General features: G+C 31.6%; 3 protein-coding genes and 1 non-coding gene across 8 annotated transcripts; 3 read left to right on the top strand and 1 right to left on the bottom strand.

Moving 5' to 3' along the window:
- Positions 1–7,984: 7,984 nt before the first annotated feature.
- LOC112535559 lies at positions 7,985–8,087 on the bottom strand. Its single transcript, XR_003079664.2, has one exon. It is a non-coding gene; the product is annotated as a U6 spliceosomal RNA (small nuclear RNA).
- Positions 8,088–10,560: 2,473 nt separating this feature from the next.
- On the top strand, positions 10,561–14,643 carry LOC8275231 (protein NUCLEAR FUSION DEFECTIVE 4). The gene has a single exon (XM_025158178.2). It carries the CDS (start codon positions 11,569–11,571, stop codon positions 13,243–13,245), a length of 1,677 nt encoding a protein of 558 aa, XP_025013946.1. The 5' UTR covers positions 10,561–11,568; the 3' UTR covers positions 13,246–14,643.
- LOC8275232 lies at positions 14,482–19,993 on the top strand. Of its 5 annotated transcripts, none has more exons than XM_015722112.3 (13): positions 14,482–14,642; positions 15,282–15,456; positions 15,558–15,620; positions 15,751–15,856; positions 16,125–16,229; positions 16,306–16,382; positions 16,509–16,626; positions 17,467–17,539; positions 17,687–17,878; positions 18,330–18,450; positions 18,766–18,990; positions 19,062–19,117; positions 19,678–19,993. In XM_015722112.3, the coding sequence occupies exons 1-12, from the start codon at positions 14,566–14,568 to the stop codon at positions 19,107–19,109; spliced, it is 1,380 nt and encodes a 459-aa protein (XP_015577598.2). In that variant the 5' UTR covers positions 14,482–14,565; the 3' UTR covers positions 19,110–19,117; positions 19,678–19,993. The 5 variants fall into 5 exon arrangements, with proteins under 5 accessions (XP_015577598.2, XP_015577597.2, XP_048234017.1 ...); XM_015722111.3 differs by having other exon boundaries at positions 19,673–19,993; XM_048378060.1 differs by having other exon boundaries at positions 19,290–19,993.
- Positions 19,994–20,948: 955 nt separating this feature from the next.
- LOC8275233 (SHUGOSHIN 1) lies at positions 20,949–23,601 on the top strand. The gene is made up of 9 exons (XM_002523668.4): positions 20,949–21,509; positions 21,641–21,678; positions 21,818–21,926; positions 22,029–22,052; positions 22,158–22,226; positions 22,451–22,489; positions 22,572–22,671; positions 22,753–22,816; positions 22,901–23,601. The coding sequence occupies exons 1-9, from the start codon at positions 21,345–21,347 to the stop codon at positions 23,199–23,201; spliced, it is 909 nt and encodes a 302-aa protein (XP_002523714.2). The 5' UTR covers positions 20,949–21,344; the 3' UTR covers positions 23,202–23,601.
- The last annotated feature ends 1,242 nt before the right edge of the window (positions 23,602–24,843 follow it).

The raw sequence follows: 24,843 nt of genomic DNA, 5'->3' as shown, positions 1-24,843 counted from the left end.
TTCTTTTGCTCCGGCATCTACTTTCCACCCTCGTCGGGCCGCTTATCTAGGCCAGATTGTCACATAACTCCACTAATTTTACTCATGATGAGATTTCTTATATATTATATTGGTAATTTTTTAATTTTTTTTTGTTTAGATATATTAGAGAGTTACGAAAAAGAAAAATAAAGAATTAAAGTAGCATATTGAGAGCCTAATTTTCAAATTTCAATAGCAATTTTAATTATTAATATTATTAACTTTTGGAGAATATGTATTGGAGGTTGGCTTGATTCCATTTGTTTGTAACTCTACACTAACAATAAAAATAAAATTACTAAATCAACCAACTTGGACTAGTGAGAAGTCAAAAGATGGAAGTGGCTCTTTTGATTCCAAGAACATAGTTAAAGCAGCCAGAGAAAAATAAGATTGCCTTGACTTTGGATTAGCTTTAAATTTAAAAAACAATAAGAAGCTTAATGAAAAAGTTTGCAGAATATGTGCCTTTTCATTTTCCTTTAGGACATAACAAAGTATTTCATGTTCATGTAGGTAATAGAACAGCACAGTGTAGGATATGTAGCCACCACCCCGCCACCATACTTCTCCCCCTCAATCAAGACAATTAAATTCAATTGACCCCAATAAGCAATGGCAATAGACAATTATGTGACTTGACCTTCATATTTTAAATTATTAAGAACTCATATTGAAAATATAAGATTATTTTAAAAATTTATCTATTTTGATTGATTAACTATGTGTCTTTTCTTAAAAAAAATAAAGAAATACAGATCGTCATTCATAAAAATTAAGTTATATATTGCAAATAAAACTATAAATACAAAAGAAAAGAACTTGCTAAGTTTTTAAAATCCATTGATTGAGATTAAGATCGGCAAATAGAGTACACACTCTACCCGATTGATTTCTTTATCCTTTGATGAGCCGAATTGTATAAAAGTACTAATAATTTTTTTTAAACTTTCGTATTAAAAGACTAAAATTGTTTTTTTGAAACTTCTACTACGAGACTAAAAACACTTAAACGAAAAAGACTTATAAATCTCTATCTAAAATTAATATAAAGAAATATACATAAACAATTTCATAAAAAAAATATTCAACAACAACAAAACATATTTAAAGATCTACTTTTAATACACAAAAACAAATAGTGAAAAAAAAAATAAAAAATAAACATGAAGGGTGACTACTATCAGTATTCACTGATGGCTGCCAAAGAAAACTAATGAAGAAATATGAATATAAAAAGGTAAAAAAAGTTGAACAGAGAAAAGGAAATGAAGAAGAAAGAGACGATTTTCCTTTTATTACTGTCAAAAAACTTTTTGATTTGAAATTATGTGTCGTTTTAAGTTTTACCTTTTACTTATAATTTGTCATAATTTACATAAAAATCATTATCAATCAAACTATAGTAAAATATTGATACAGTCCAATTACTCTATAGCTTCAACAAGGCTCTCGGAATTTCTAATAATGCATAAGTATCTTACTCAATTATAATTGGAAAACTCTACATAATCTATCTAATAAGATCATATTTTCTCTATGCTACAAGCTTAACCGTAGTCAATTAGGCTAATAATTACTGTTATTAATGAAGATGGTGGAGTTTTGCTTGAAGGAAGGAGTTAATGAGCCAGAAAACGATAGAACATCTGACCTAATCTTTGATAAAACTACACCCGCACACGGCAAGGGGCATGATTATTCTTTTTTAGTGGGTTTTTGAAAAAACAATTAGCCAACTGAGGAGCATCAATCAACATTTGTCATTTCAATTCTATACGCACTATCTGCATAATCTTGAGTGTCTATTTCCTTTCTATGGAACTCCATATCAACAGCATAAATGGTTTTGAATTTGAAATAATCAAGTCTACCCAAATAATGTTACATCTATATTTTAATACGATTGATTTTTTTATTTCCGATAGTTAAGCCATTTAAGTTGAGACTTGTTTTTAGTAATGAGTGATATATAAATATAAATTTTTAATTTTTTGTTACTAGACTGTGTATGTTCCATTTATATACCAAATTGATAAATGATTAATATATAGTTTTTAATTTTAAATAATATAGTATGTGTCAATCATTTAATTTTAAAATATAAAATATATGTATTAATCTCTTATTGATTATGATGTATAAACATGAATTACAAACATAGATTACTGTCTTTCCGTCAAATTCTTGAATTATAATATCATAAATTAGAATATCTTCACATATTTCCAAACCATTATAAAAACAATTATTTCAGTACTTATCACACACATATATACTAATATTAGATACAAAATTATTTGGCTAAGAGGGTGAGGTCAAGGCAGCCCCAATATATGTAGTGGCCCTTAATCTTTTGTTTTTTGTTTGAATTTTTAAAGATGAAAAGAATGGAATTATTGGTGGAGAGATTAGAGAAGTTGTCAATTAGATTTGGACATAAGCATTTATCAATAAAACCAAACCAAGTTGCTTGCTTGAGTAGCCAAGCCACATTAATGCCTTTTTCCTCAACTAGTGCTTTGGGCATACGTTATCATCATCTTTCTTTGTGTGTGTGTGTCTGTGCGCTTGCTTAGTGCTTCCCTTAAGACATTTTCATAGAAAATCTTATTTATAGCAACCAACCATATATTACCAGAATAACTGTCAGTGTTCATAATACGTTGGCGAGGGACCCAATAATAATTATGGACGATTAAGTTTTGTTGAAGGAAGCTCTGTAAATAGACTCTCTTTTTTTCTTTTCTCTTTGTGCGGAAGCAATCACATATTCATATTAAACCATAATTATTTATATAAATTTATATTATTATTGAATATTACTGATTAAATTATAAAAATAGATAGAAATTTATAAATAATATAGTTTTAAGAAGAAATAGATAAATGCACTCATATCGCACATATAGATCAGTGAAAAGGGTGAAAGTGAAACAAAATTATTAGGGATTCACAGGCTATATATGCTATCAAGTCAGTATCTCATCTTTGAGCCATAACTTTGTACCAAAAAGTGGATGCATTCACTTCAAATTCAAACTGGGACTGGAGTTGGCATTATGAAGGAATCATTCATTTTAGAGGCCCCACCAATCAAATTACCTTAAAAATGGGTCAAAATTATAATTCATTTTTTCGATTATTACAACATCATTTTCAGCCAATTAAATTTGATAAGGTAACACAGTTGGATAGTAAACTTATCATAGGTGTAATTATTAGTCTTTCTTTGGTGGTCTTGATATGAGTATTGGTGGTTGTCTTGGGTGCAATTGTACCCTCTTCCAACCTTGTTTTAGTTGGCTTTAATTACATGAAAGAATAATTCTCACATGCAATTGTTTTATACACTATAATTAATAAAAAAAAATTAAATCTTAACAAGATCATGCACAGCTACTCATGGTAGGATTAATCAAAGAAGACAAAATGAGTATAAACTAAGGAAATAATACCCACTTAACTTTTCTTTTTCCAATTTAATCTCTTACATTATGCTATCTGTAAATAAATCTAATGATATGTGATATTATTTATTAATTTTTATATATATCTATATATATTAATTTTTGAGATCTAATATTATTTTGATATATATACTTAATTCTTGACATATAAGATTTTTGCTTTGACATGTATATTTACTTTTGACACATGAGATTCAAGTTTATATGTAATTTTATTCTTTTTTCTATTGAATTATTGAGTCATAATTTACATTCCTAATTAAGTACGGACTCTAATCCTAAAAACTAGCATATTCATTATATTCTAATTTTATATTAACTAATAAATAGTTTTCTAATAAGATAATAACAATAATTTTGTCCTAAAAAAGTAGCATATTAAATATATTTTCATATTACATTAACTAATAAATTAGTAGATAATAATTCTAATTCTAAAAAATAACATTTTAAATTATATTTTTATTATTATATTTAATAATAAGATAATTTTTAATTATATAATAATTCTAAATCTTAAAAAATAGTAATATCTTATATATTGATATGTTAATTTATATAATATCAAAATTAATTAATAAATAATTTTTATATTTATTACATGAATAAAAATTTAAAATTTTTAAAAAATTAAGGACATTTAAAAATAGTTAATTTATTATTATTTTTTAAAATTTTATAAATTAATATTAAATATTAAAAATTTCATTAAATTGTATCTATCAACTTGATTCTATAATCAAAATAATAATAACACAGTGCAATGCATGGGAAAACGACTAGTATATATTAATTTCTGAAACCTATTATTTTTTTGACATATATGCTTAATTTTTCATATATATAATTTTTATTTTGACATGTGTACTTACTTTTAACACATGAGATTCAAACTTACGTGTAATTTTATAGTTTTTTCTATTAATTTATTGATTCATAAGTTATGTTTCTAATTAAACACATATTCTAATCCTAAAAAAATAGAAATATTAATTATATTTTAATATTATATTAACTAATAAAATAATTCTCTAATCAGATAATACTAATTCTATCCTAAAAAATAGCATATTAATTATATTTTAATATTATATTGATTAATAATTAGTTTTGTAATTAGACAATAATTTTAGTTCTAAAAAATAACATCTTAAATTATAATATTTATTTAATAATAAATTAATTTTTTAATCCTAAAAGATTAGTAATATCAATTATATTGATAAATTAATTTATATAATATTAAAATTAATCAATAAATAATTTTGTTATTATTGCATTAATAAATTTTAGAATTTTAAAAAAACTAAAGACATTTAAAATAGTTAGTTTGTTATTATTTTTTAAAGTTTTATAAATCAATATTAAATATTATTATTGTTTTAAATTATATCTATCAACTTAATTTTATAATCAAAATAATAACAACAGTCGTGCAACGCACAAATAAACAACTAGTTAGTTTTAAATTACAGATAACTAATAAAATACTTAAAAAATAATGTCACATGTCAATATTTAATTTAATTTATTTACAATTAATATGATAAACTTAGTCGATCTAAAAAGTTATTTTTAATAAAAATAGTCATTTTTTATCTTTCACTATAAAATGATAAATTCCTGCTAGTATTAGTGGATGGTGGATGGAGAGCCTCAAACCTAAGATTTTATTAATTTTCGTTAGTGGAAGTACTAATTATGTTACTTCTAATTGGCAGTGTAACTATTAGATGTGTAACTATTAGATTAAAACACATTCACTCATTTTTAGTGCATGAAGAGAAACCTATTATAGATTCAGTTCAATAATCAAAATCTCGATTGCATTTATAGATTAATTTTGATTTGTTTTTTGCTCAAATTTCATGTACCCTAAAACTTAAGAAAAATCACTGAGGTTAAAACCATATATAATATCTTCAGCTTTCATCACTTCCAAATCGCATCCTTGACATGAAGATCATATAGTCAATGCCCATCTTGAATGTTTTAGCTTCAGAGTGCCCACTACTGAACTGTGAACAAAGGGATGGATTCATTTAATTAATATTCTATGTGGGGAAAAAGGCAAAGGCAAAAGAGAAATGTGCAAGGCACATGAACAGCCTCATACTAAAAGTTCTTCTTGTACCAAGTGATGGAACCCATTTTGAAATTACGGGTAAAAGAAGCTTTTCTTGCCTTGAAATCAATCATTTAAGGGCTTTTTCTTGGGACATAAGTGGGACCAAAGGAGAAAGAAAGCAAGAACATGGAGGAGGTCCATCTTGCTGTATTTATTTGGATATTATTCTCCTCGCACATAACCACTAAAACAAGCTACACCATGTCAAATCCTTATTTTAAAATAATAAAAAAATTGTGTTTTTCCAATTATTATATATATACCCTTGAAGTTATGGAAGCTTTGAAAATAATAGGGATAATGGAGTTGGGTCCCTTAAAGGGACCTTAAATCTGAAAATGGCTGAGACATTTTCGCTGTATTTGGTCCACCGAGACAGGATAATGAAGGACATATAATAAAATAAGTCTTACTATGTTCGTAACATGTGACTCATAATTCTAAGAGGGACTTGAATGCAAGTAATTTATCATGCTATTTTTTATGTGAATTTTGTTAGGAAGTGTTCTCAATAAAAATTTGGGAGAGATAGAAATATTGTCCCTACTGCTTAGAGTTGTGAGTTGTCCGTCCACATGTTTTGTGGGGAAAGAAAGAAGAAAAAAAATGAGATGAATTTATTGGTAAAAGGAATTCTGCAAGTTGCTTTTGTGTAATGGGGAACAAAGATCAGCACATTGCCTATGTCTCCATGTGCATTTGTGAGGGAACAAAGTTTGCAAGTCCATGCAAGTCCTTAATCAATTAATTATTGGTCTAACATTACTCAATGGCTTAATTTGAAAGGTTGAAAAAGGTAAGGCAGCTTTTGCAAGTTAAAAGATGGAGAGATCGTCAGATGGGAATGATTGAAGGATTTAAAATATTTTCTTTTGTGGAAATGGAAGAAGAGTACTGAGATTGGACAAGATTCCAATTGTATAATTCTTTTGATCCAGCGTAAGAAAGTACTTCTGTTACAGTGCATGAACATATGCTATGTGGGTAAGCATTTTGAATGCGGATGCCATTTGGAGAGAGAGCTGACATGAAGCTGCATGTGACATTGTTTAAAGGGAATATTGGGTGAGAGAGACACTCCATTTTCATTTTCATGGCATAAAAAATGTGTCCTATATGTAAAGTAGGCAAAATAATACATCATATTAATTTCTTACCACAACTGAACATCCAGAATATATATACTTTGAGAGGAAACTTTAAGGAAAAAAATAAAAAGAAGAAATAAATCAAGATGTAAGAGATCAGACAGGAATAGAAATGGTGAACAAGTTTTAATTCATGGAATGTGAGAACTCGCTATTTACATGCTTTTCTACTACATTTACTCAGCCTTTAACATGTTCACATATAAGGGTGAAAAAGGTAGCATGAAGAACATTCAAGAAAAGGAAAAAAAAAAAAAAAAAAACTGATCGAGTCAAATTGAAAGAAAACTGACATTTCAACTTATTCAGATCATTAAGCAGCTTTGCCATGCTCTTCTTGTTATATACCTCAAAAGAAAATTCTTAGCGTTATTTATTGGATTCCTGCTACTCCACTAATTCCCATCACTCTTCAGAATGTCATGTGATTCTCTGAAGAGATGGGCAATCACAAATTATGATCCCACTGCAAATGCTCTTCGGATTGGCAACTCTTATCAGTTGTAGGCTAAACTTGAAGTGCGACCCTAGTCAAAATCATGGTGCGTCTCATTTTTGGGACCTCTAAAGTTTGGAGAATCTAAGTAATTTGAGGTTTGGAAGACTGGATTAAGTAGCTAAAGTGGAATGGAATAACCGTTGCAATCACTGATATTGCTTTCTTCATCAATGACGACAGAATCACTAATAAGTAGCTAAAGTGGATTTGTAGATTCTTTAGACAATACAGTTCTACATTCTCTATACGCTTGCAAGTATTGTCGGAAGATAGCTGCTGTGGGGCAAGCAAACACTCCATCCTGTCACACCATGAGTAGAAGAGGCGTAAAGTTGGTTGCATTTTTGTAGCTGACAATGCAAGCTTCTCATATCATGTTATGGCAATGTGCAACTGTTAGTTCTTGGAAAGTCTTATTGAAGCACAACAAAATCTCCTCCTCTGGTGATACCACAATTATACAACCGAGCTCCTTAACTAGAGTCTGCCCTGAATATCTTGCAATGAAGGTAATCTATGATTGATTTCTGCTTGCCAAAATTTTCAAAACTGTATTTGCTCAGCTGTTCTTTCTGCGATTCCCAGTCCATCACTGGGAGCACATTACACTGTCCCGCAGGAGTGATTGAAAATATGCATTGAATTCAAAGGGAGAACTGAAGTTAAGGTTCCAACTTCTGCAAGTTTCAGGGAAAAATGGAAATATGCTGGGAATAAAAAAAAATTGGACCATTTCTCGATTTGTGCGTGTCATCCTTGCGCAGGGGCCATGCTAATCTTCTCTGTATCGTTCCAATTTTATCGGATGTCCCCGAAGGGACAGTATGGTGCTTGCTTGTAGGCGTTTATAAACTCTAAAGTTATGCATAACTAGACGATGTGGGTTTCTTGTTCGATTGTAATCTTTGCTGGAGGACACATCACTATCTAGTTACACTAGTAAAGGCCAAGCCCAAGATGCCCTTTGTAAATCATCATAAGCCCAAGTTCAAGCACGTTAATTGGGTGCTGGCCCTTGGGCATATTTGGATGTTGATTCATACAGAGCATAAGTCTTATGATTTTGTTAAAATTTAAAACTATAATTTGCCATGTATTATAATTGTCAGCAGGACTGGATAATTGCAATTCGTTTAATGTTTCAGATCATGAAACCTGAGACAGTGTATAGACAAAAAGAAACATGGATACTGCCTAATGGCAGATATGGAGCTTTTGAAATCAATATTGAGACAGATGCGTTCATCCTTACAGAGGGAGCAACTACCTTGTTTATCAAAACTTCTCAAGGTTCTCCAAGGAAACCTAGTTTCTTGGTTGAGCCAAATTACTGAAATCTGAAGGCTGCCAACTAGTACTGGCAGGGTTCAGTTGCTGACTTTAGGAGTTTCAGAGAAAACTCTCAGGTTCAAATAAATCCAATAAGAAAGGTGCGCCAGTTGCAACACAAACTGAAGGTAAGATGACAGGCTTGAAATATGTCGTCAACGAGCAACTTGATGGGTGGAAAGCAGAACGCTTGAAGATACTTTCGAAGCAAATTCCATAGCAACTATTTTAATTAATGGAGGCATTGAAAAAAACTCTATATGACTTTCTTGCATTTTTTTTCCTTATGTTGGATGGACTTGCAAAATTATTTTAGAGTTCACTTATTTACCAAATGAGATCTGAATTAGATTATATGATTTGATGATTCTGTAGATTGCTTTGGCATTTCTGCAATTTATGGTTCAGGTTGAGAGTAGAACTGTTTCAGGGTTCAAGTGGGGAGATTTCATCTTTGTAGAGATGAATTAGGAGACCAAGAAAACAGAGGAGAATATAAATTTTTTGGTTAGGTTTATGGGAGGCTGTGGAGGTGGAAGGTGATGTGCAAGTGTCAATTTCTGATATGAAAACAATCATATGATTGTTGCAACTAGCTAATCTGTAAATTCTAGTGGAGGTTGCTATATATATATATATATTATATAAATGGAGCAATCATTGTAATGGTGGGTTGCAGGCAGGCCATGAATATGTGCTGTCGCTATATTGGGCCAGATAGCCACTGTAGGTGATCAGTTTTCCAACGACTTGAGGGGAGAGTTATTGCAGCTACTTTCTAATAGAAGCACATCTTTTTGGATAATTACAATTATTTCTATTAAGTTTTACTTAACTATGCACTTTTGTCTCTATTGCTTTTTAAAATACCACCTTTGTCTCTCACCCAATTTTAAATACTCAAGCAAATGAATAATGACTCTCCCTTCATATTTATATTATTTTTATGTACTTGTAATAAATTAGATATAATTTTTTGATAATAATTAAATATTATTATCAGCGTCAATAATAAATGAAACTCAATTTTCATTTCATACTACACCAAATAACATATAAAATCATTCATAATGAGTACTCCAAAAAGAAAATATGTGAGCATTTGGGGTTTTCATTTATTTATGAATAGGGACAATTTAGCACAAAAGAATGGACAATGAAGGCTGCGTTTGATCAGAAAGAATGTGCAGTCACGAGAAGTAAATGCTACCAATCCCCACCACAAGAATGTGAACACTAAGGCACTGCCTTTTAAATAAATCACATTCCCAAATTATATTTGGATTATCTCCAAGTTGGTGAATTCTTTTTTTAGTCCGTGACCCCTACATATATATATATATATATATACATATTTATTTATTTATATATATACACTCAAATTGCCACGAGACAAATAGTATCATCCTTGCTTTCAAACTTTATTTAAAAAAAAATGAAAAATTCTATGTATTGATATTTGAAAATATTGGCTAATTATTGAGGCTATCTTTTCTTTATCTATATCAAACTTAAAAAGAAATTTCACAAGAATGAAAATTTTGAAATTTCATATGAATTAAGTTGCTAATGAAGGAAGATAATCAAACTTGAGATTTTTTTTTCATATATTTGAATAATATAAGTTTATGGATGCTTTATTAATTAAATTATAAATTACCATATATTTATGAAGTTTATAATATATTTTTTAATAATTGGTGGATTGTAATTGAATAATGTCTAAAAGTCACTAGTTCTTCCTCCCTCATCAAGACTACTCAAGATACTCCCATGTGACCTTGGACTGGAGCAATATCAAAATCAAAAACTTGAACATAGAATAGTCATAACAAGAATAAGCTACCCTTGTTTTATTGCAGCAATTCTGGATATTTGAAATTATTTTTATTGGGGGTTGAAAAAAATAAATATTAAATTTAATAAATTATTTTTAAAACTTTTTTTGATAAACTGTTAATCTCAAACCCATTTTTGAGGAAAAAAGAATCAGTTTACCTACTTAAATCTGATTTTGGGAAAAAAATTATTACTTCTTAAAAAAGAAAAAAACAATTTAAAACTCCATAACTTGAATGCCAAACAAATCCTCAAGTTTTACAGTTAATTTCGGTACCAACTCGGCCATGCCTAATTGGTCACCGCCTGACAGGAACATAAATCAAAGAGGATTGGTACCCAACAAAAGATTAAGATGTGCCTTGTTCAACCCTTTATCAAAAACTGTCAGAACAGAGAAACCCTAAAGACCCACTGAGTAGTTCCAAGAAAACAAACGCACCTTTCATCCACAAGTAACAGAATCTTAATCACATCTCACCACGTACTGAGTTTCATACCCAAACTAATCCACATCCATTTTAGGCTTATTTAAGATCACCCTCTTAATTGGATAAGTTGTTTTATCCATTTTAGGCTTATTAAAGATTAAATTCCTTTTTCTTTTCTTTATAAAAAAATCAGATGTTTTTTTGGATAAGTGGTATTTGGACCGATAATAAGGGCCAAATTGCCTCTAAATAGTTTTTTTTTTTTTTTACTTTGTAACTTTGTTAGGAAAATTTCCTTATAAGAGAAAAAGGACACTTCATAAATACTATAAATAGTTCCACTGAGTCCTTCCTAGTAAAATTAGAGCCTTACCAAAGCGTTGAAAATCAAAGAAAAAAAAAAACTCAAACTCAATTACACCTACAACACCCATTTCTCTCTCTGTCCTTTTTCTTTTTCTTTTTCCCTCATTTCATTGGATTAGTTTACTTATGGTTGAAAAGAATTTGATAAAAGGGTCTTGGTTTTTATATCGGGTATGTCATAAAAATTTAATCTTTTTTTTTTATTTGAGTGCCCATCAATGCATCACTACAACCTTGTTGAGAATTTGATGCTTTCCTAGGAACAAGTTGCCATATTCAAGAATTGTAGTTTTGGTTTGTTTTTAGCCTTCTTGCCATTGAAGAAGAGAAAAAGAAAATGGGTGAGAAGTGGAGATTTGCAGTTCATGTGATAAATGGGAGATGGTTTTCGGTTTTTGCATCTTTCTTAATTATGGCTGGGGCTGGAGCAACTTATCTTTTTGGTACTTACTCCAAAGATATAAAGGCGACTCTTGGTTATGATCAGCAAACACTTAATCTTTTGGGCTTTTTCAAGGATCTTGGTGCTAATGTCGGTGTTCTTTCTGGCCTTATAGCTGAAGTAACACCAACATGGTTTGTGCTTTTGATGGGTTCTGCTATGAATTTTACTGGGTATTTCATGATTTGGCTAACTGTGACTGGCAGGATAGCTAAGCCTGCAGTTTGGCAAATGTGTCTCTATATTTGCATAGGAGCTAATTCTCAAAATTTTGCCAATACAGGAGCTCTTGTTACTTGTGTCATAAATTTCCCAGAAAGTAGAGGTGTGATGTTGGGTCTTTTGAAGGGTTTTGTTGGGCTAAGTGGTGCTATTTTTACACAACTTTACTTAGCCATCTATGGAACTGATTCCAAGTCTCTTATTCTTCTCATTGCTTGGCTACCTGCAGCTCTTTCTGTTGTTTTTGTATACACAATTAGAGTAATGAAGCCTGAGAGGCAGCCTAATGAGTTAAAAGTCTTCTACAATTTCCTTTATGTGTCAATTGTGCTGGCTTTGTTTCTTTTGCTCATTAGCATCCTTGAAAAACAGATCAATTTCTCTAGAGAAGCCTATGCTGCAAGTGCTACTGTTGCCTGTCTTTTCCTTTTCGTACCTCTTTTAATCGCAGTCAAAGAAGAATGGATCCAATGGAATCTCAAGAAAGAAGAAGCAATGAAGCCACCTACTGAATTAGCCATACAGAAGCCAAAGGAAGTTACAGCATTAGAACAAGATGAAGTAGTGAAGCCTGAAGTATCAAAAGAAAAAGCTGAAAGATCTTGCTTTCTTACCATATTTGACAAGCCAGAAAGAGGTGAGGACTACACAATTTTACAAGCACTTTTAAGCATTGATATGCTAATCTTGTTTGCTGCAACATTATGTGGGCTTGGTGCAAGTTTAACAGCAGTAGATAACTTGGGTCAAATTGGTGAATCATTAGGATATCCAACTAAAACCATCAATACTTTTGTTTCTTTAGTAAGCATATGGAATTACTTTGGAAGAGTATTTGCTGGATTTGTATCAGAAGGCTTATTAGTCAAGTACAAAACTCCTAGACCATTAATGATGACCTTCGTCCTCCTTCTAGCTTGCATAGGTCACCTTATCATCGCCTTCCCTTTCACTAATTCAGTCTATCTAGCTTCAGTTATTATGGGGTTTTCATTTGGTGCACAATTACCTTTGCTTTTTGCCATAATCTCTGAGCTATTTGGCCTCAAGTACTACTCTACATTGTTCAATTGTGGACAATTGGCTAGTCCTATTGGATCATACATACTCAATGTGAAGGTTACTGGGTTGTTATATGACAACGAAGCATTGAAAGAGCTACACAAGAAGGGCTTGAATAGATCATCAGTGAAAGAATTGGTGTGCCTTGGAGTTGAATGTTATAGAAAGCCATTTATAATTTTGTCTTGCGCTACTTTCTTTGGTGCTATTGTTTCTCTGATTTTGGTGATTAGGACAAGAAAGTTTTACAGTGGTGACATATACAAGAAGTTCAGAGAAAGAAGCTGAGTGTAACCAAGATTTGGTTGCACAAAATCAGGCGAGTTTCTTGAAGACATCATGAATCAAAAAGTTTTTTCAAGAATTTAGAATGGTAGTATATAATTTGGTTATGCAGTTGAAAAAAGCATATTGCACAGTACAAAAATTATGATGAAGCAAAAACAGAAAAGAAAAAGAAACGAAATTATTCAGGTAGCTGAATGATAGAAATTTGAGCAGATAAATGAGTTATAGAAGTAGTGTTCTCCTTTCGTAAAGTTTTCTCTTGCATAATAAAATTCATAAGAAGTTATTCAGAATCATCCACCGACTAGTTCTTGCTTCTGCTTAATAAAATAGAGTTTATTTATAACAGATGATTTGACTATGATTTTTAGTCACCTAAATAACAGGAATAGCTGATATCTTTACATATTTCATTATAATATTCATAGTTGATGAAAAGGTTTAAATTAGAATGTTCTTCAATTTCACATAAAAAATTATTTACTTTTTCTTTTTTATCACAAGGAGGACAATGGAAATTAGAACTTGGGTCCTTTTCTACTCCTCTACCCTCACCCAAAATCCACCAAAGTAAGCCTTAGCCATGGAATCCAAGAGCTTGTGGGGTAGAGAGAGACCTTCCTTAGGTTCTCCTTCTTCACTTCTCTTTCCCATCAAGCCACTTCATGGAGGCTAGCTTGCTTAAGACCTCCACCTTAAACCAACTGAATCATTCATAATTGACCAGAAATTAAAATTTCATTTTCATTTAAGGGATAATCATGTATAATATTGACATTCGTTGGAGTTCAATGAGCCACATAAAACAAAATTTACAAAACTTAAATGCTTAAATGTTTTTCTTTTCTTATTAAAATAGAGAAGCAATAATATAAAAATAGAATTAATAAATTAGAATTTATGAGAAATCATAATATTAGTTTTTTTTTCCAATCATTTAATTAAATAATAGTAATTTATTAAAAGGATATTTAACTGGTAATTTTAACAAGTCATAACATATATTGAAAGATATCAAACTTTTTCCCGTTTGTCTTGTCTAGGGCTTTAGAGGAGGAAAGTAATATAATCTGAGTTTATCTGTGTCCAAAATAAATAAATAAAAAAAGAAAAAGAAAATCCGGTTTAAGCTTACCAAGCCGGTTTGGTATAAGTCATAAACCGGTTCGGCCCAGTACCCCGTTTCCCTGATTATGTTGAAAAACCGCGATCAATTTCGCGCTTCTCCCTCTCCAAATTTTAGGGAACAGAGAGAACACGCAAACTATAAACATAGAGATTGCTTTTAGAGAGAGAAGGATTGCGGAGAAATATAGAGAGATGCTGAACATAGACGATCCTCTTGATTTCGAATCTGAAGACCCACTTGCTAGTACTCCTGCTATTACCCAGAAAAGGTTTTTGTATTTCCTTTCTACTGCAAAAAAGAAAGAAAGAAAGTTTTCTCTTTTTAGTATGAACATTTGTATGTTTGTTTTACATTTTCTTTATTATCATTCATAATTCTCTTATGGGTTAATTTTTTTTTTCTTAAATCTTCTTGTTACTTGCTACATTGAAGTGAAATTTTTGTTTTGTTTTGTTGTTGTTTTTTTTCTGGTAGAATTTGCTTTGAAGTTTCTAACTTAAATCAAGAAATCAAATTATTACTTGTTAGTGATTATTGCCCAAAATTCACATCTGGGTAGTTAAAGAGTTTTTCTTTTTGGGCAATTGCTTGTTTTCTACTCATGTAGTATTGCTTTTGTTCTCTTTTCTTTTTAACAACTTCCTCAAAATTTTGAGCATCATTCAGAGTTGACGGAGTACCCATGATGAAACATGGCCTTTGTCACCTTTTTTTCTATTGAAAGTTTTTGACTTTGTTTGTATATGAAGGATTGATTAAGTGAACCTAACCTCTTTCCCCTTTATTGATGAAGTTTGTAGTGAATTTGGTTGAATGACTTGAATTGACTTTTTATTTCGAGTTAATATACCTTTTTCTCACTTATTCATGAATCCGGTGTCATAACACATATGTTTACCATTTGAAGTAGGAAGAAAGTTATTGGCTTGGATGATCTTTTGACTGATTACTATAAGGAGAAAAGCAAAGTGATTGAGCGAGAATCTAAACGAGCAAAATCTCGGAAATACTACAATTCTGATGAAGATGACTGTGGCAAAGAAGCTTTACTATCAAGAAAAATTAACGAATGCCAAAATCAAGTATTATATGCTTCCCTATTTTGGTTCTTTTGATTGTTCTTTTCTCCACGTTTTATGGATAACCTTTTTTTGATTTGGAATTCGCACTGTATTTGGTCTAGATGAGAAAAATGAGCGCTGAAGAAGAGATCTCCACATGGGGTGTTCAGGTTTTCGGAAATGAGGTCTTTTCTGATAACTAAATTTGAATTCATATATAGTACTGATTGCTATATTTGTTGGGGATTTTCAATAGGACTCTTTTCTGAGATAACTGAATCTAATTTATTGCTGGTTGTCCCTTGTAAATTGCAGAAAACCCCACCACCTCTTGTTTTTCCTGAGCTCCAGAGTTGCTCATTTTTGCATTCTTTCATGAGCAATAAGCTCAACAGTTTGGTAGAACTCACCACGGAGAAAGGTTGCTTTTATATTTTACTTTGCTTTGCTTGCCTTCTCATTAGGGTTATATGTAGGTATGGTCCAACTAAAATGGAGTTTTTGGAAGTAAGATTGTTTATGGTCATTCCCTTCAGTGCTTTTCTTAGCAGACATTCTGTTTTCTGGGTCCTCACATTGTTTCGATAGCGATATAAATTATCCATTCTCTACCAATGATTTTATGCAGACAATAATTAACATTCAGAGTAATTATTCTGTCCACCAACCTCTTTGATATGTTCTTGCAGGGGAAACTTTCCTTGCTGGATTATTGGTAAATGGCTGGCTTTCTAAGTTGGTTATTAGACACGGTCATGTAGAAGAATCGTTAGCCAAATGGACTTTTAATTTGAGTGAGTATCAGTTCATCCTAGCTTGTCCAGTGGTTGTTATTTGATGTTGTGATGTTCTTATCCTATAGTTTTTCAGTATTATATTCATCAAAAGAAGAGTTAAGGACGTCTGCTCATGACTTCTGGTGCTCCATTCTTTTGCCTGGGAATAAGGTGAATCTTTATACTTATAGTGATTGGACACAGTTCAACTGTGTCACATATTTTAGGGTTCCCTTTAATGTTTTTGGTCGGGATATCACGAACTATCATGGATTAACTGTAATTATGCTTGATCAGGTTGACAAGATGCCCACTAGAGTTGAGTGGTCTCCAAGCTACTCTGAGCTTAAAAGAGCTCTAGAAACATATGGATTTCTATTTGACTTTTCATCACAAACAAAATCAGGCAATACTGGTAAGTATTCTTACTACTTTCATGTTTTCCTATATAATACAGATAAGATCTAAAAAATTTCTTTCAGTTGCTGGCAATAGACATTTAGGGGTCGTTTGGATTGTGGAATTTAAGATGAGAGATTTTATAAAATCTATGTATTTAGCTTAAATCCATTGTTTGGAAAGCAAAAAAGTGGTCTAAATCCATGGGTTTAAAAAAACCCTTCATCCTCCAAGTCCTCATTTTTAAGGGTTTTAATTTTTAATTTCCCACCTAGGAAGTGGGAAATTCCAAAATCCACAATTTTAAAAGAATGATGGATTGTTATATACTTTTTTATTCCAATATTCTCCTTAATAAGTTTATCCCAAAAATTCCTCATCCTCCAAAATCCACCATTTTCTGTTGCTTGTTTCTTTTTTGATTTTATGCTTTCCTTTTTGAAATTCTTTCTTTCTTTCTTTCTTTCTTTCTTTCTTTACCATGTTTTCTTCTGCATTCCAGTTTTTAATGGCTGTGACTGGGTCTGAGAGTCTTATTAATTGTGAGGTGAACAAGTCACTTTGAGAAGTTCCTGTTGTATAATGTTGGACATGCTTTGAATTGACTGTATATGGTTGTGTAACTTTGTGAAAGTGCTTGTGCCGGTTAATAGAAAACTGATATGTTGGTAAACGGTACAGACTTCAATGATGTGTCAATTATTGTTTGAAATGCTTTCCACTTTGGATGGTATTAAACTAGCAATATTAGTAATTCTGTGCGAATTTTGAAGTGTTTAATACATAGTCTACAGTATGCGTTGCAAAGATAATCCCAAAGCAATTTTGTTATTACATTGTTATATTTACCTTTCAGATTTTAGTCGCAGAGGGCCACCTGAAAATATTAGAGGCTGGATTAAGTTTGCTGATGCTTGCTGTCTTGTCAGGTATGTGACAGATGAAAATGCAACATCCAAATTTTTTGGCCTGCATAAAAATGTTCACGTCTAAGCTGAACTCTGCAACTGCTACTACTTATTGACTGAATTGTTGGTTGATTTTTAAGGTTAACCCCATTTTATTCTTGTTTGCAGGAGTAAACAGCCTATTTTTTCAGCTTCAGATGCTGAAGAGTTAGTTAAAGTGATTATTTATCTATCTTTAGATCGCCAGCTTCAAGGTTTGCTGGTGCTGTTGTATGGATGCATGCAATCAGCTATTAATTACTTCACAGACGAGGAATGGACTACCAGCTGTGAAGAGATAGCAAGAGCTATTGCTTGCAGGTAATTGCTATTTGGTGTTTGTTATTGGACTTATTGGTTGCTTGTCTACATGTTACTTCTAAATGTGCCTTTATTGGGTTTGGCGCTCATCATTTTCGTTAATAAGATAAACTGATTTTTTATCATTACATTTGGCCATTTTTCTTCAATTTGGTTACTCGTGTAAATAACTGTGCTTATATAGTGAGCAGAAGAATGGTTTTCTTTGCTTGCACTTTTTATGATTGTGCTATGCACACTTGTATTTGTGTTTGTTTCTTCTCTTTTATTTCACCCAACAATAGAATTTAAATGATTGTCCTTCTTTTTGAGGTGACCTTTGATCAATACAAATACTGACATGATTAATAACTTTTGCATGCTTAAGAAGTGAATGGAAGGTAATGTTTCAGAAATTTCCTTTTGACTGTTTACTGCTTTCCTTTATCTTGGTACCATTGGTTGTATACAGAGTCCCCAGGGATTTGAACTGCTTGCGAGCTCTGGAATGCATTTCAGGAGTTGGTACTCGTAGTAATCATCTAAGAAGTGCAGTTGCTTATCAGATTCTGCTTGTTTGTTTTGATAATAAGGTAGTCTGCAATCCCTTTTTGTTAGTGGACAAGTTTAGAGCTGGTCAAGGAACCATTTATACTTGTTATTCTCTTTTTGTTTAGCAACTTGTACTTTGTCTGCAAGTTCTTTCTTCTTTGGATATCCAGCCTCAGTTTAATCTTATTATATAATCATATATTACAACATTGACTATGTTTAACTCTTTAGCATAGTCATCAGCACCACCACTGCATAGTTCCATTGGTTGGAAATTCTGGTGTTTCAATTGTTTGATTATCATCCATTTAACAGCTGTAAGTTAATCTTACAGTTTCACTTGTCTTTCTCCACAGGCTGCTGATGAAGAAGGGATCCTGAACTTGCTCATGTCAATTAATGTGAAAGACAAAATCTGCGACTTTTTCAAGATGTACATTTACCTGGTTTTAACAGAGAATTGGCTCTTATCCAATCCAATTTTGGAATATAAGCCAGTGATCTATGAAATGTGGGGTGTATATCTACGAAACTGTTCTAGCCAAATTACCAGCACAGATTTGAGGCCTTATGCGTCGAAGGTATGCAGGGAAATGCTCTTATTCTGTTCCCATTGAGATGATTCAGTAACAAAGCTCTTTATACATTTCAGGTTCGGACCAAGGCTTCATATCTTCTACATAGTTCCACCAGGAGATAATTATTAGAGTATGTATACTAAAGCACCTACCAAATATAGTGCGTTCACATGTGATATGTTAGATTCTTCATTAATATCTATGCAATGCACATTTCTATATCAAGTTTATAACGGCCAATGGACTCTGAACTGTATCGGAAATGAATGGCTACTGATTAGAGTGAATTATGGATTCACCAGTTAGGCAAGTCAATTGAGGATCAGTATAGTGCCTTCCCTCCACCCACCACCTCAAATTCCTCAAAAGAAAAAGCTTTTTTTGTAGTATTACCATGAGAGAACATGCTAGAGTGACTTGGTGTCAACAAAGTTGAGTATATTTTGTTCGTAACCAGTCTTGATCTGTTGAAGAAGCCCCCATCCATCGTTAAAGAAGAACAATGCAAAGTAAGAAATACCATACTAGGAGGCATCTGTAGCAACTTAGATACCTAGCGGATATTTATGATCTTATTTTAGGTCTTGCACAATTTTAACTGCTTTTTGCTAAATAAATGTTGAGGTGGACCAGCACTTTAAATTCGGGTCTAAAGCATTGCTTTTTTTTTTTCTTTGTTTGCAAGGGAAGCGGGTATCTATTAATTTGAAGCTACAAAACGGTGGAGATGCCAAATGCAGAATGCAGCCATTCAAATTTGCCAAGTTGAAAGAAAGTGCTCAAGATAGTAAATATTGTGATTCTAATCTTGTACAGACAAGCTTTCAGAATGTCTTTGTTTCTCCTATTAATTTTTAATGGTGATAGACAGGATGAAAAGCTAAGCTATCGACTGCCTTTTTCAAATTTATAGGAAGGGATATAGATATTCTGTTAGGTGCTAGCTATGCTCCCATGATTAACAAATGTGAATTGAGAATATGGAATCTAAATGTTTGTGCTCAAAGTTTTGTCTGCCATTAAGGACAAGAGAAGCTTGCGATTGCTTCTTCTTAGCCATTCATGAAGCTGAGCTTCAAGCCTGTGGGTGGCAAATTTTTTATATTCAGAATCTATTCATAGTGATTAGATTGTTAAAAGTTTACTAATGTTAAATTATGAACACAATATTGCGCCACAAATAAAAATAAACTATAACTATCAAATTTAAAAGTTAAAATAATATAAAAAAATTAATTAATTATTGACATTTAAAAGTTATTTTCTAAATTATTAGAATTTTCCATGTGGCAAATAAAATTTGGAACAAATTAACAATTAATGATTTTATTTTAATTTAATAATTTGATGCATTCTTAGAACAAAGTTAACAATCTGAAACTATTTAACTCATATTATTAGTAAGGTATGAGAAGGTGTCTAACAATGATTAGTTGCTAATCAGTCTCTTACTAATTTTGGGATTTGAGTTTGAAATCTTTCTCAGCTATTCCAACACTAATAATAGAATTACTACTTGGCAAGTGAAAGTGGTTCAAAAGAGTCAAAACAAGCAAATTTTACATCAAACAACATTTATTTATCATTTGGTTGGTTTGTTAATTGCTAATGTGGTTTTAATTACAATTAATTAGTATTCAGTACTGAACTTAAATCTCTTTACTTAATAATTTTTGGCTTATTGGCAGTCCAGTCAATTTTAAATTCAGGATACTTCATTATCTATATAAAATATTTTCTCTCTGAAAGAAAAAAGAAATGTTTTATATATAAGATATTTAAAAGCAAATATGGGAATTAATATTGGCAAAGTGGAGTGACCAAAGAGAGTTAAAAAAAAGATTGAAATATAAAAAGAGGTTCGAAGTTAGGTTTGGGAATTCAAAAATGAGGTTCGGTAGCATATTGGCACTTTAGCTTCGGAAAGCCGTTAAGAATTCCAAACCTCGAAAAATCGTTATTCTCTCTTTTGCCTTTGCTTTCTCTCTTTTCCTTTTTCATTTTTTGTGATTCCTTCACTTCCCTCTCTCTCTTTCATTTTCTTTGAATCAAAATCTGCATTTCATATTCAAATTCGGCAAAAGATTTCTCCATTTATCAATTCCTCTCTTTCTTGGTTTCAAAGTATAAGCAGTCAGATAGATCCATTTTCTTGCTTGTACAAACACCTTTTGATTTCTTGAGTTTGTGCAAACCCATTAATTAAGAGAAAAGTACTATCTTTCGAGACCAAAGATTCAATCTTTATTAGTTGCAATTGACAATTTGATCTCTGGGTAGCCTTTAGCTTTCAAGAACTACTCATTCTTGAACTGTAGTATATTAATTTTTTCTGTTCAACAAAATCTTCCACAATCATGAAAGGTGAAAGAGTAGCAAAAAGATCATCATTTGGAAGCATTGTAAGGAAAAGACTTTCTGATATTACTAATTCTCAGTCACAAACAAAATTAGTTAACATTGAGGAAAAGCAGCCTCCAATTTCTGATCCTACAGAAGGCTTGATTAATCAGCTGCTCAAGGTGTTAAATCTATTTGGGTTTTCTTAGATTTTGCTTTGTTTTTTTGGATTTCTTAATCTTGTTAGACTTCTCCTTTTTTTTCCTCTTTTGTCTGATGTATTTTCAAATTGTGGACTCTTTGGTTGGAACAGGAAAAGGCGACATTAATGAAACTTGTTGAGGAGAAAGAGTATCTTTTCCATTTCTTAATACATGTTCATTTCTTTTTGTTGAACTAAATAAATCAATGAAGCAAATAGAAGATCATAAAATAAAAAAATCTTCTGCATTTTTTGGTGGTTTGGATTTTCTTAATTTTGATTGCACAGTAAAATTATAGCATTGAGTAATAATCAAATGAGGAGTCTGCGGTTGCATTATCAGAAGCTGCAGATGCAGAACTGGAATCTTGCTCAATCAAACAGCCAGATGTTAGCAGTCAGTTTCTCCTTATGCATTGATACTATAAAGATAATCTCATTATTTTGACAACTATTTGATTCTCAATGTTATTGATTGTATTACGTTTCTTTGTTACAGGAGATTAATTTAGGAAGAGAAAAGGTAAAAGGAGTTCATTCCAAAATTTAAACTGTTTGCTTGGGTACTTAACAATTGGTTCCCTTCATTATTTTCATGTCTAACTGAATAAATTGTTTGTCATTTCAGTTGAAATCACTACAACATGAACTTATATGCAAAGATGCCTTGCTCAAAGCAAAGAATTTGGAATTAGAGGTTGGTTCAGTTTCTGATTATCTCATTCATAACTACAATTTAAGACCTAAACTTGACATTCAGCCTTGTGTGGTGCTTTTCTAAACATGTTTATTATCCCATAAGTAGAGCTGGAAGCACTATGTGGTTTAGAAGATTAATCCAAAATTTAAGTTAAAGAAGAGAGTTATTAGTTAGATAATATGATAGTAGATGTGCTATAAACAATTATCCTTACCATGCAGGGAAAAACAGATATCACCAGTCAAAACAATGGCTCGCAGGTGAGTCTCTAATTACATAGTTTATTAGAACCCTTCCACAGTTTTGTGCTTTTCTACCAATTGGTCTCATTATCTTTTCAAGGAAGCGGAGAAGAATGCTGTAGGAGAATGCTTATATAAAGCTAGTAATGGCAGCAAACCTGGCAATCATCGCATCAGAAGGCGTGTAGCAAGAAGCCAATGTAATTTTTCTTGTAACTACTCATAATTGTTTGTTTCTTGGTATTGGGTACTGAATTGAGGTATTTTCACTTCCCTTGCAGCTATGGGCCCTTCTACTACATCTAGTAGACAAGATGCAGAAAAAGAGAAGCTTGAAAACAAAAGGTAAGCGTTAAGATTGAGCAACAATGACTGCTTCTGTTATTATTATGATGAGAAGAAATTATTGGTGAAATGATGTGTGTGCAGACGGTGTCTGAGAAGGCAGTCTGCTAGGTTCAAATCACAGGAAAGAGAGCCTAGTGAGAACTTGTTTGAGATTGAAGATGTCACATTATCAATCACTCAGCAACTTGATAATCCAGTTGAAGAAGATGCTCAAACTCTGCCAGAGTCATCTGTTATCAAGGAAGAAGAAACATGTGACTCAAGAACTGAAGCACAAGTACCACAAAGATCTTCACTAGGAAGACCAGTACGTCGAGCCGCTGGGAAGGTGCAATCATACAAAGAAGCTCCTATCAATGTCAAATTGCGCAGGAAGGATTGAACATAAATCTACACTCTATTCATAAACATTAAGTTGGAAGAATTGTCATTACAATGTGTTCCTACATCTTGTCATTGTAAGTTCATTACCGGTTGTTGCTGTTGTTGTTTTTGTTCTTGTTCTTGTTATGTTGTAAGTTTAACAACTGTTATTGCTTGTTGACAAGCCTTGGGATGAGCAATTGCTTGATCCAGTCACTTTCATTTGTAAATGCTTCATTTATAGGGAGCTTGGGCTTGCACATCAAAGCCCAAATCTGGAGCTCTGCCCTTCTTTCTTATGTGATTGACAGAAGTGTTAACCCTCCTTAGGAAGATTGCTTTTGTTCCTCATCTCCTTTTGAGTACTAATTGTTGATCCTTTCTTATTGAAAATATTAAAGGACATTTAAAATGCCTAATTTAAACTTAATATTTTAATATTTATTTATGATTTTGAATTATTAAATAAATATGATAAAAGAATGTGACGTGTCCTGTAATAAAATAAGAAAAAATTTATGAAAAAACTAAATTAAGATTTTAAAAAAATCTAAAACGCATGTGCTTCATATCGGATGAATGATCCAATGGATATAAGGAAAATGTTCCTCTAATCAACGGCAAACATTATTCATACGGATTTTTTCACTGTAAAATTGCTTATACTAGAGGACATAAGAATATGCAAATCCTGCCCACGTTTTCAACTCCTGAACCTGATAATTGGAGCAGCGTTTTAGCTAATGTTTGAGGCATCAATTATTATTAGTTGTCAAGTAGTAGATGCAACCACAAAGGGATAAAAAGATAATGTCACCAAAATAAAAGAATCCCAAGCAATAATTAATTACTATTGGTGTAATATGAAAATGGTAAAGCCAAATTGATTCTCTTGTTATTCTTTTCATTGCTTCATTCTGAAAAAGAAACAAGGAATCAGATTATTTTATTTCATTTGATGGTTTCCTCTACCTTAACTAATAGAATAAATGGCAAAAAATGTAACCCATGTTTTGGTTAATAATAAGCTGGCAGTTTATCATCTCCCATGTTCTACAATTAGCAATCACATTTTCAACCTCCCTCTTTAGTTTATATGCTTCTAACTTAACTTCAAAGTAGCAATAATAGACAGGAATCAAATTGGCACATTTTTCTTGAAAATTTTAAGAAAAGATCCACTTAACTGCTGAATATTTGTAGATAATATTAGAAGAATGCATCAAATTCCAGTAGTTCCAAGTTCTAGAACACCATGAATGTCTCATCATTTAGTGGGTAGTGACCAAAATTGTTAAAACAAGTAAAGCTACACTCAAACTTATTACTAATAGTCAATAACCCAAGTCTCAAATGGTCTCCAGATCACTCAAAATTCTTTAAATTATTATGCACATTATAATATCAATTTCATCTTCATATTTAAAAAAAAAAAAAAAACCGTGTGGGTCCTTTTAATTTAATTTTTTAATTTTATCTTTTATATAATATTAGTCTTTTTCTATGTTTGACATGTAATGCTATTGCCACCAACATAGCCAACATGTTTCTTCTTTTTTCACCTTAAGTAGTTAAATCTAGAAATGTTCTAGACAACATCCATTGTTACTTGTGATTCAAACAAATTAAAAAAAAAAAAAAAAGTGCTAATCACATAATTT

This window comes from Ricinus communis, chromosome 8 (genome assembly GCF_019578655.1).
Source record: "Ricinus communis isolate WT05 ecotype wild-type chromosome 8, ASM1957865v1, whole genome shotgun sequence".
Taxonomy (NCBI): Eukaryota; Viridiplantae; Streptophyta; class Magnoliopsida; order Malpighiales; family Euphorbiaceae; genus Ricinus; species Ricinus communis.
Note: the sequence above shows the minus strand (reverse complement) of the source record. Positions and strands in the feature narration are given on the sequence as shown.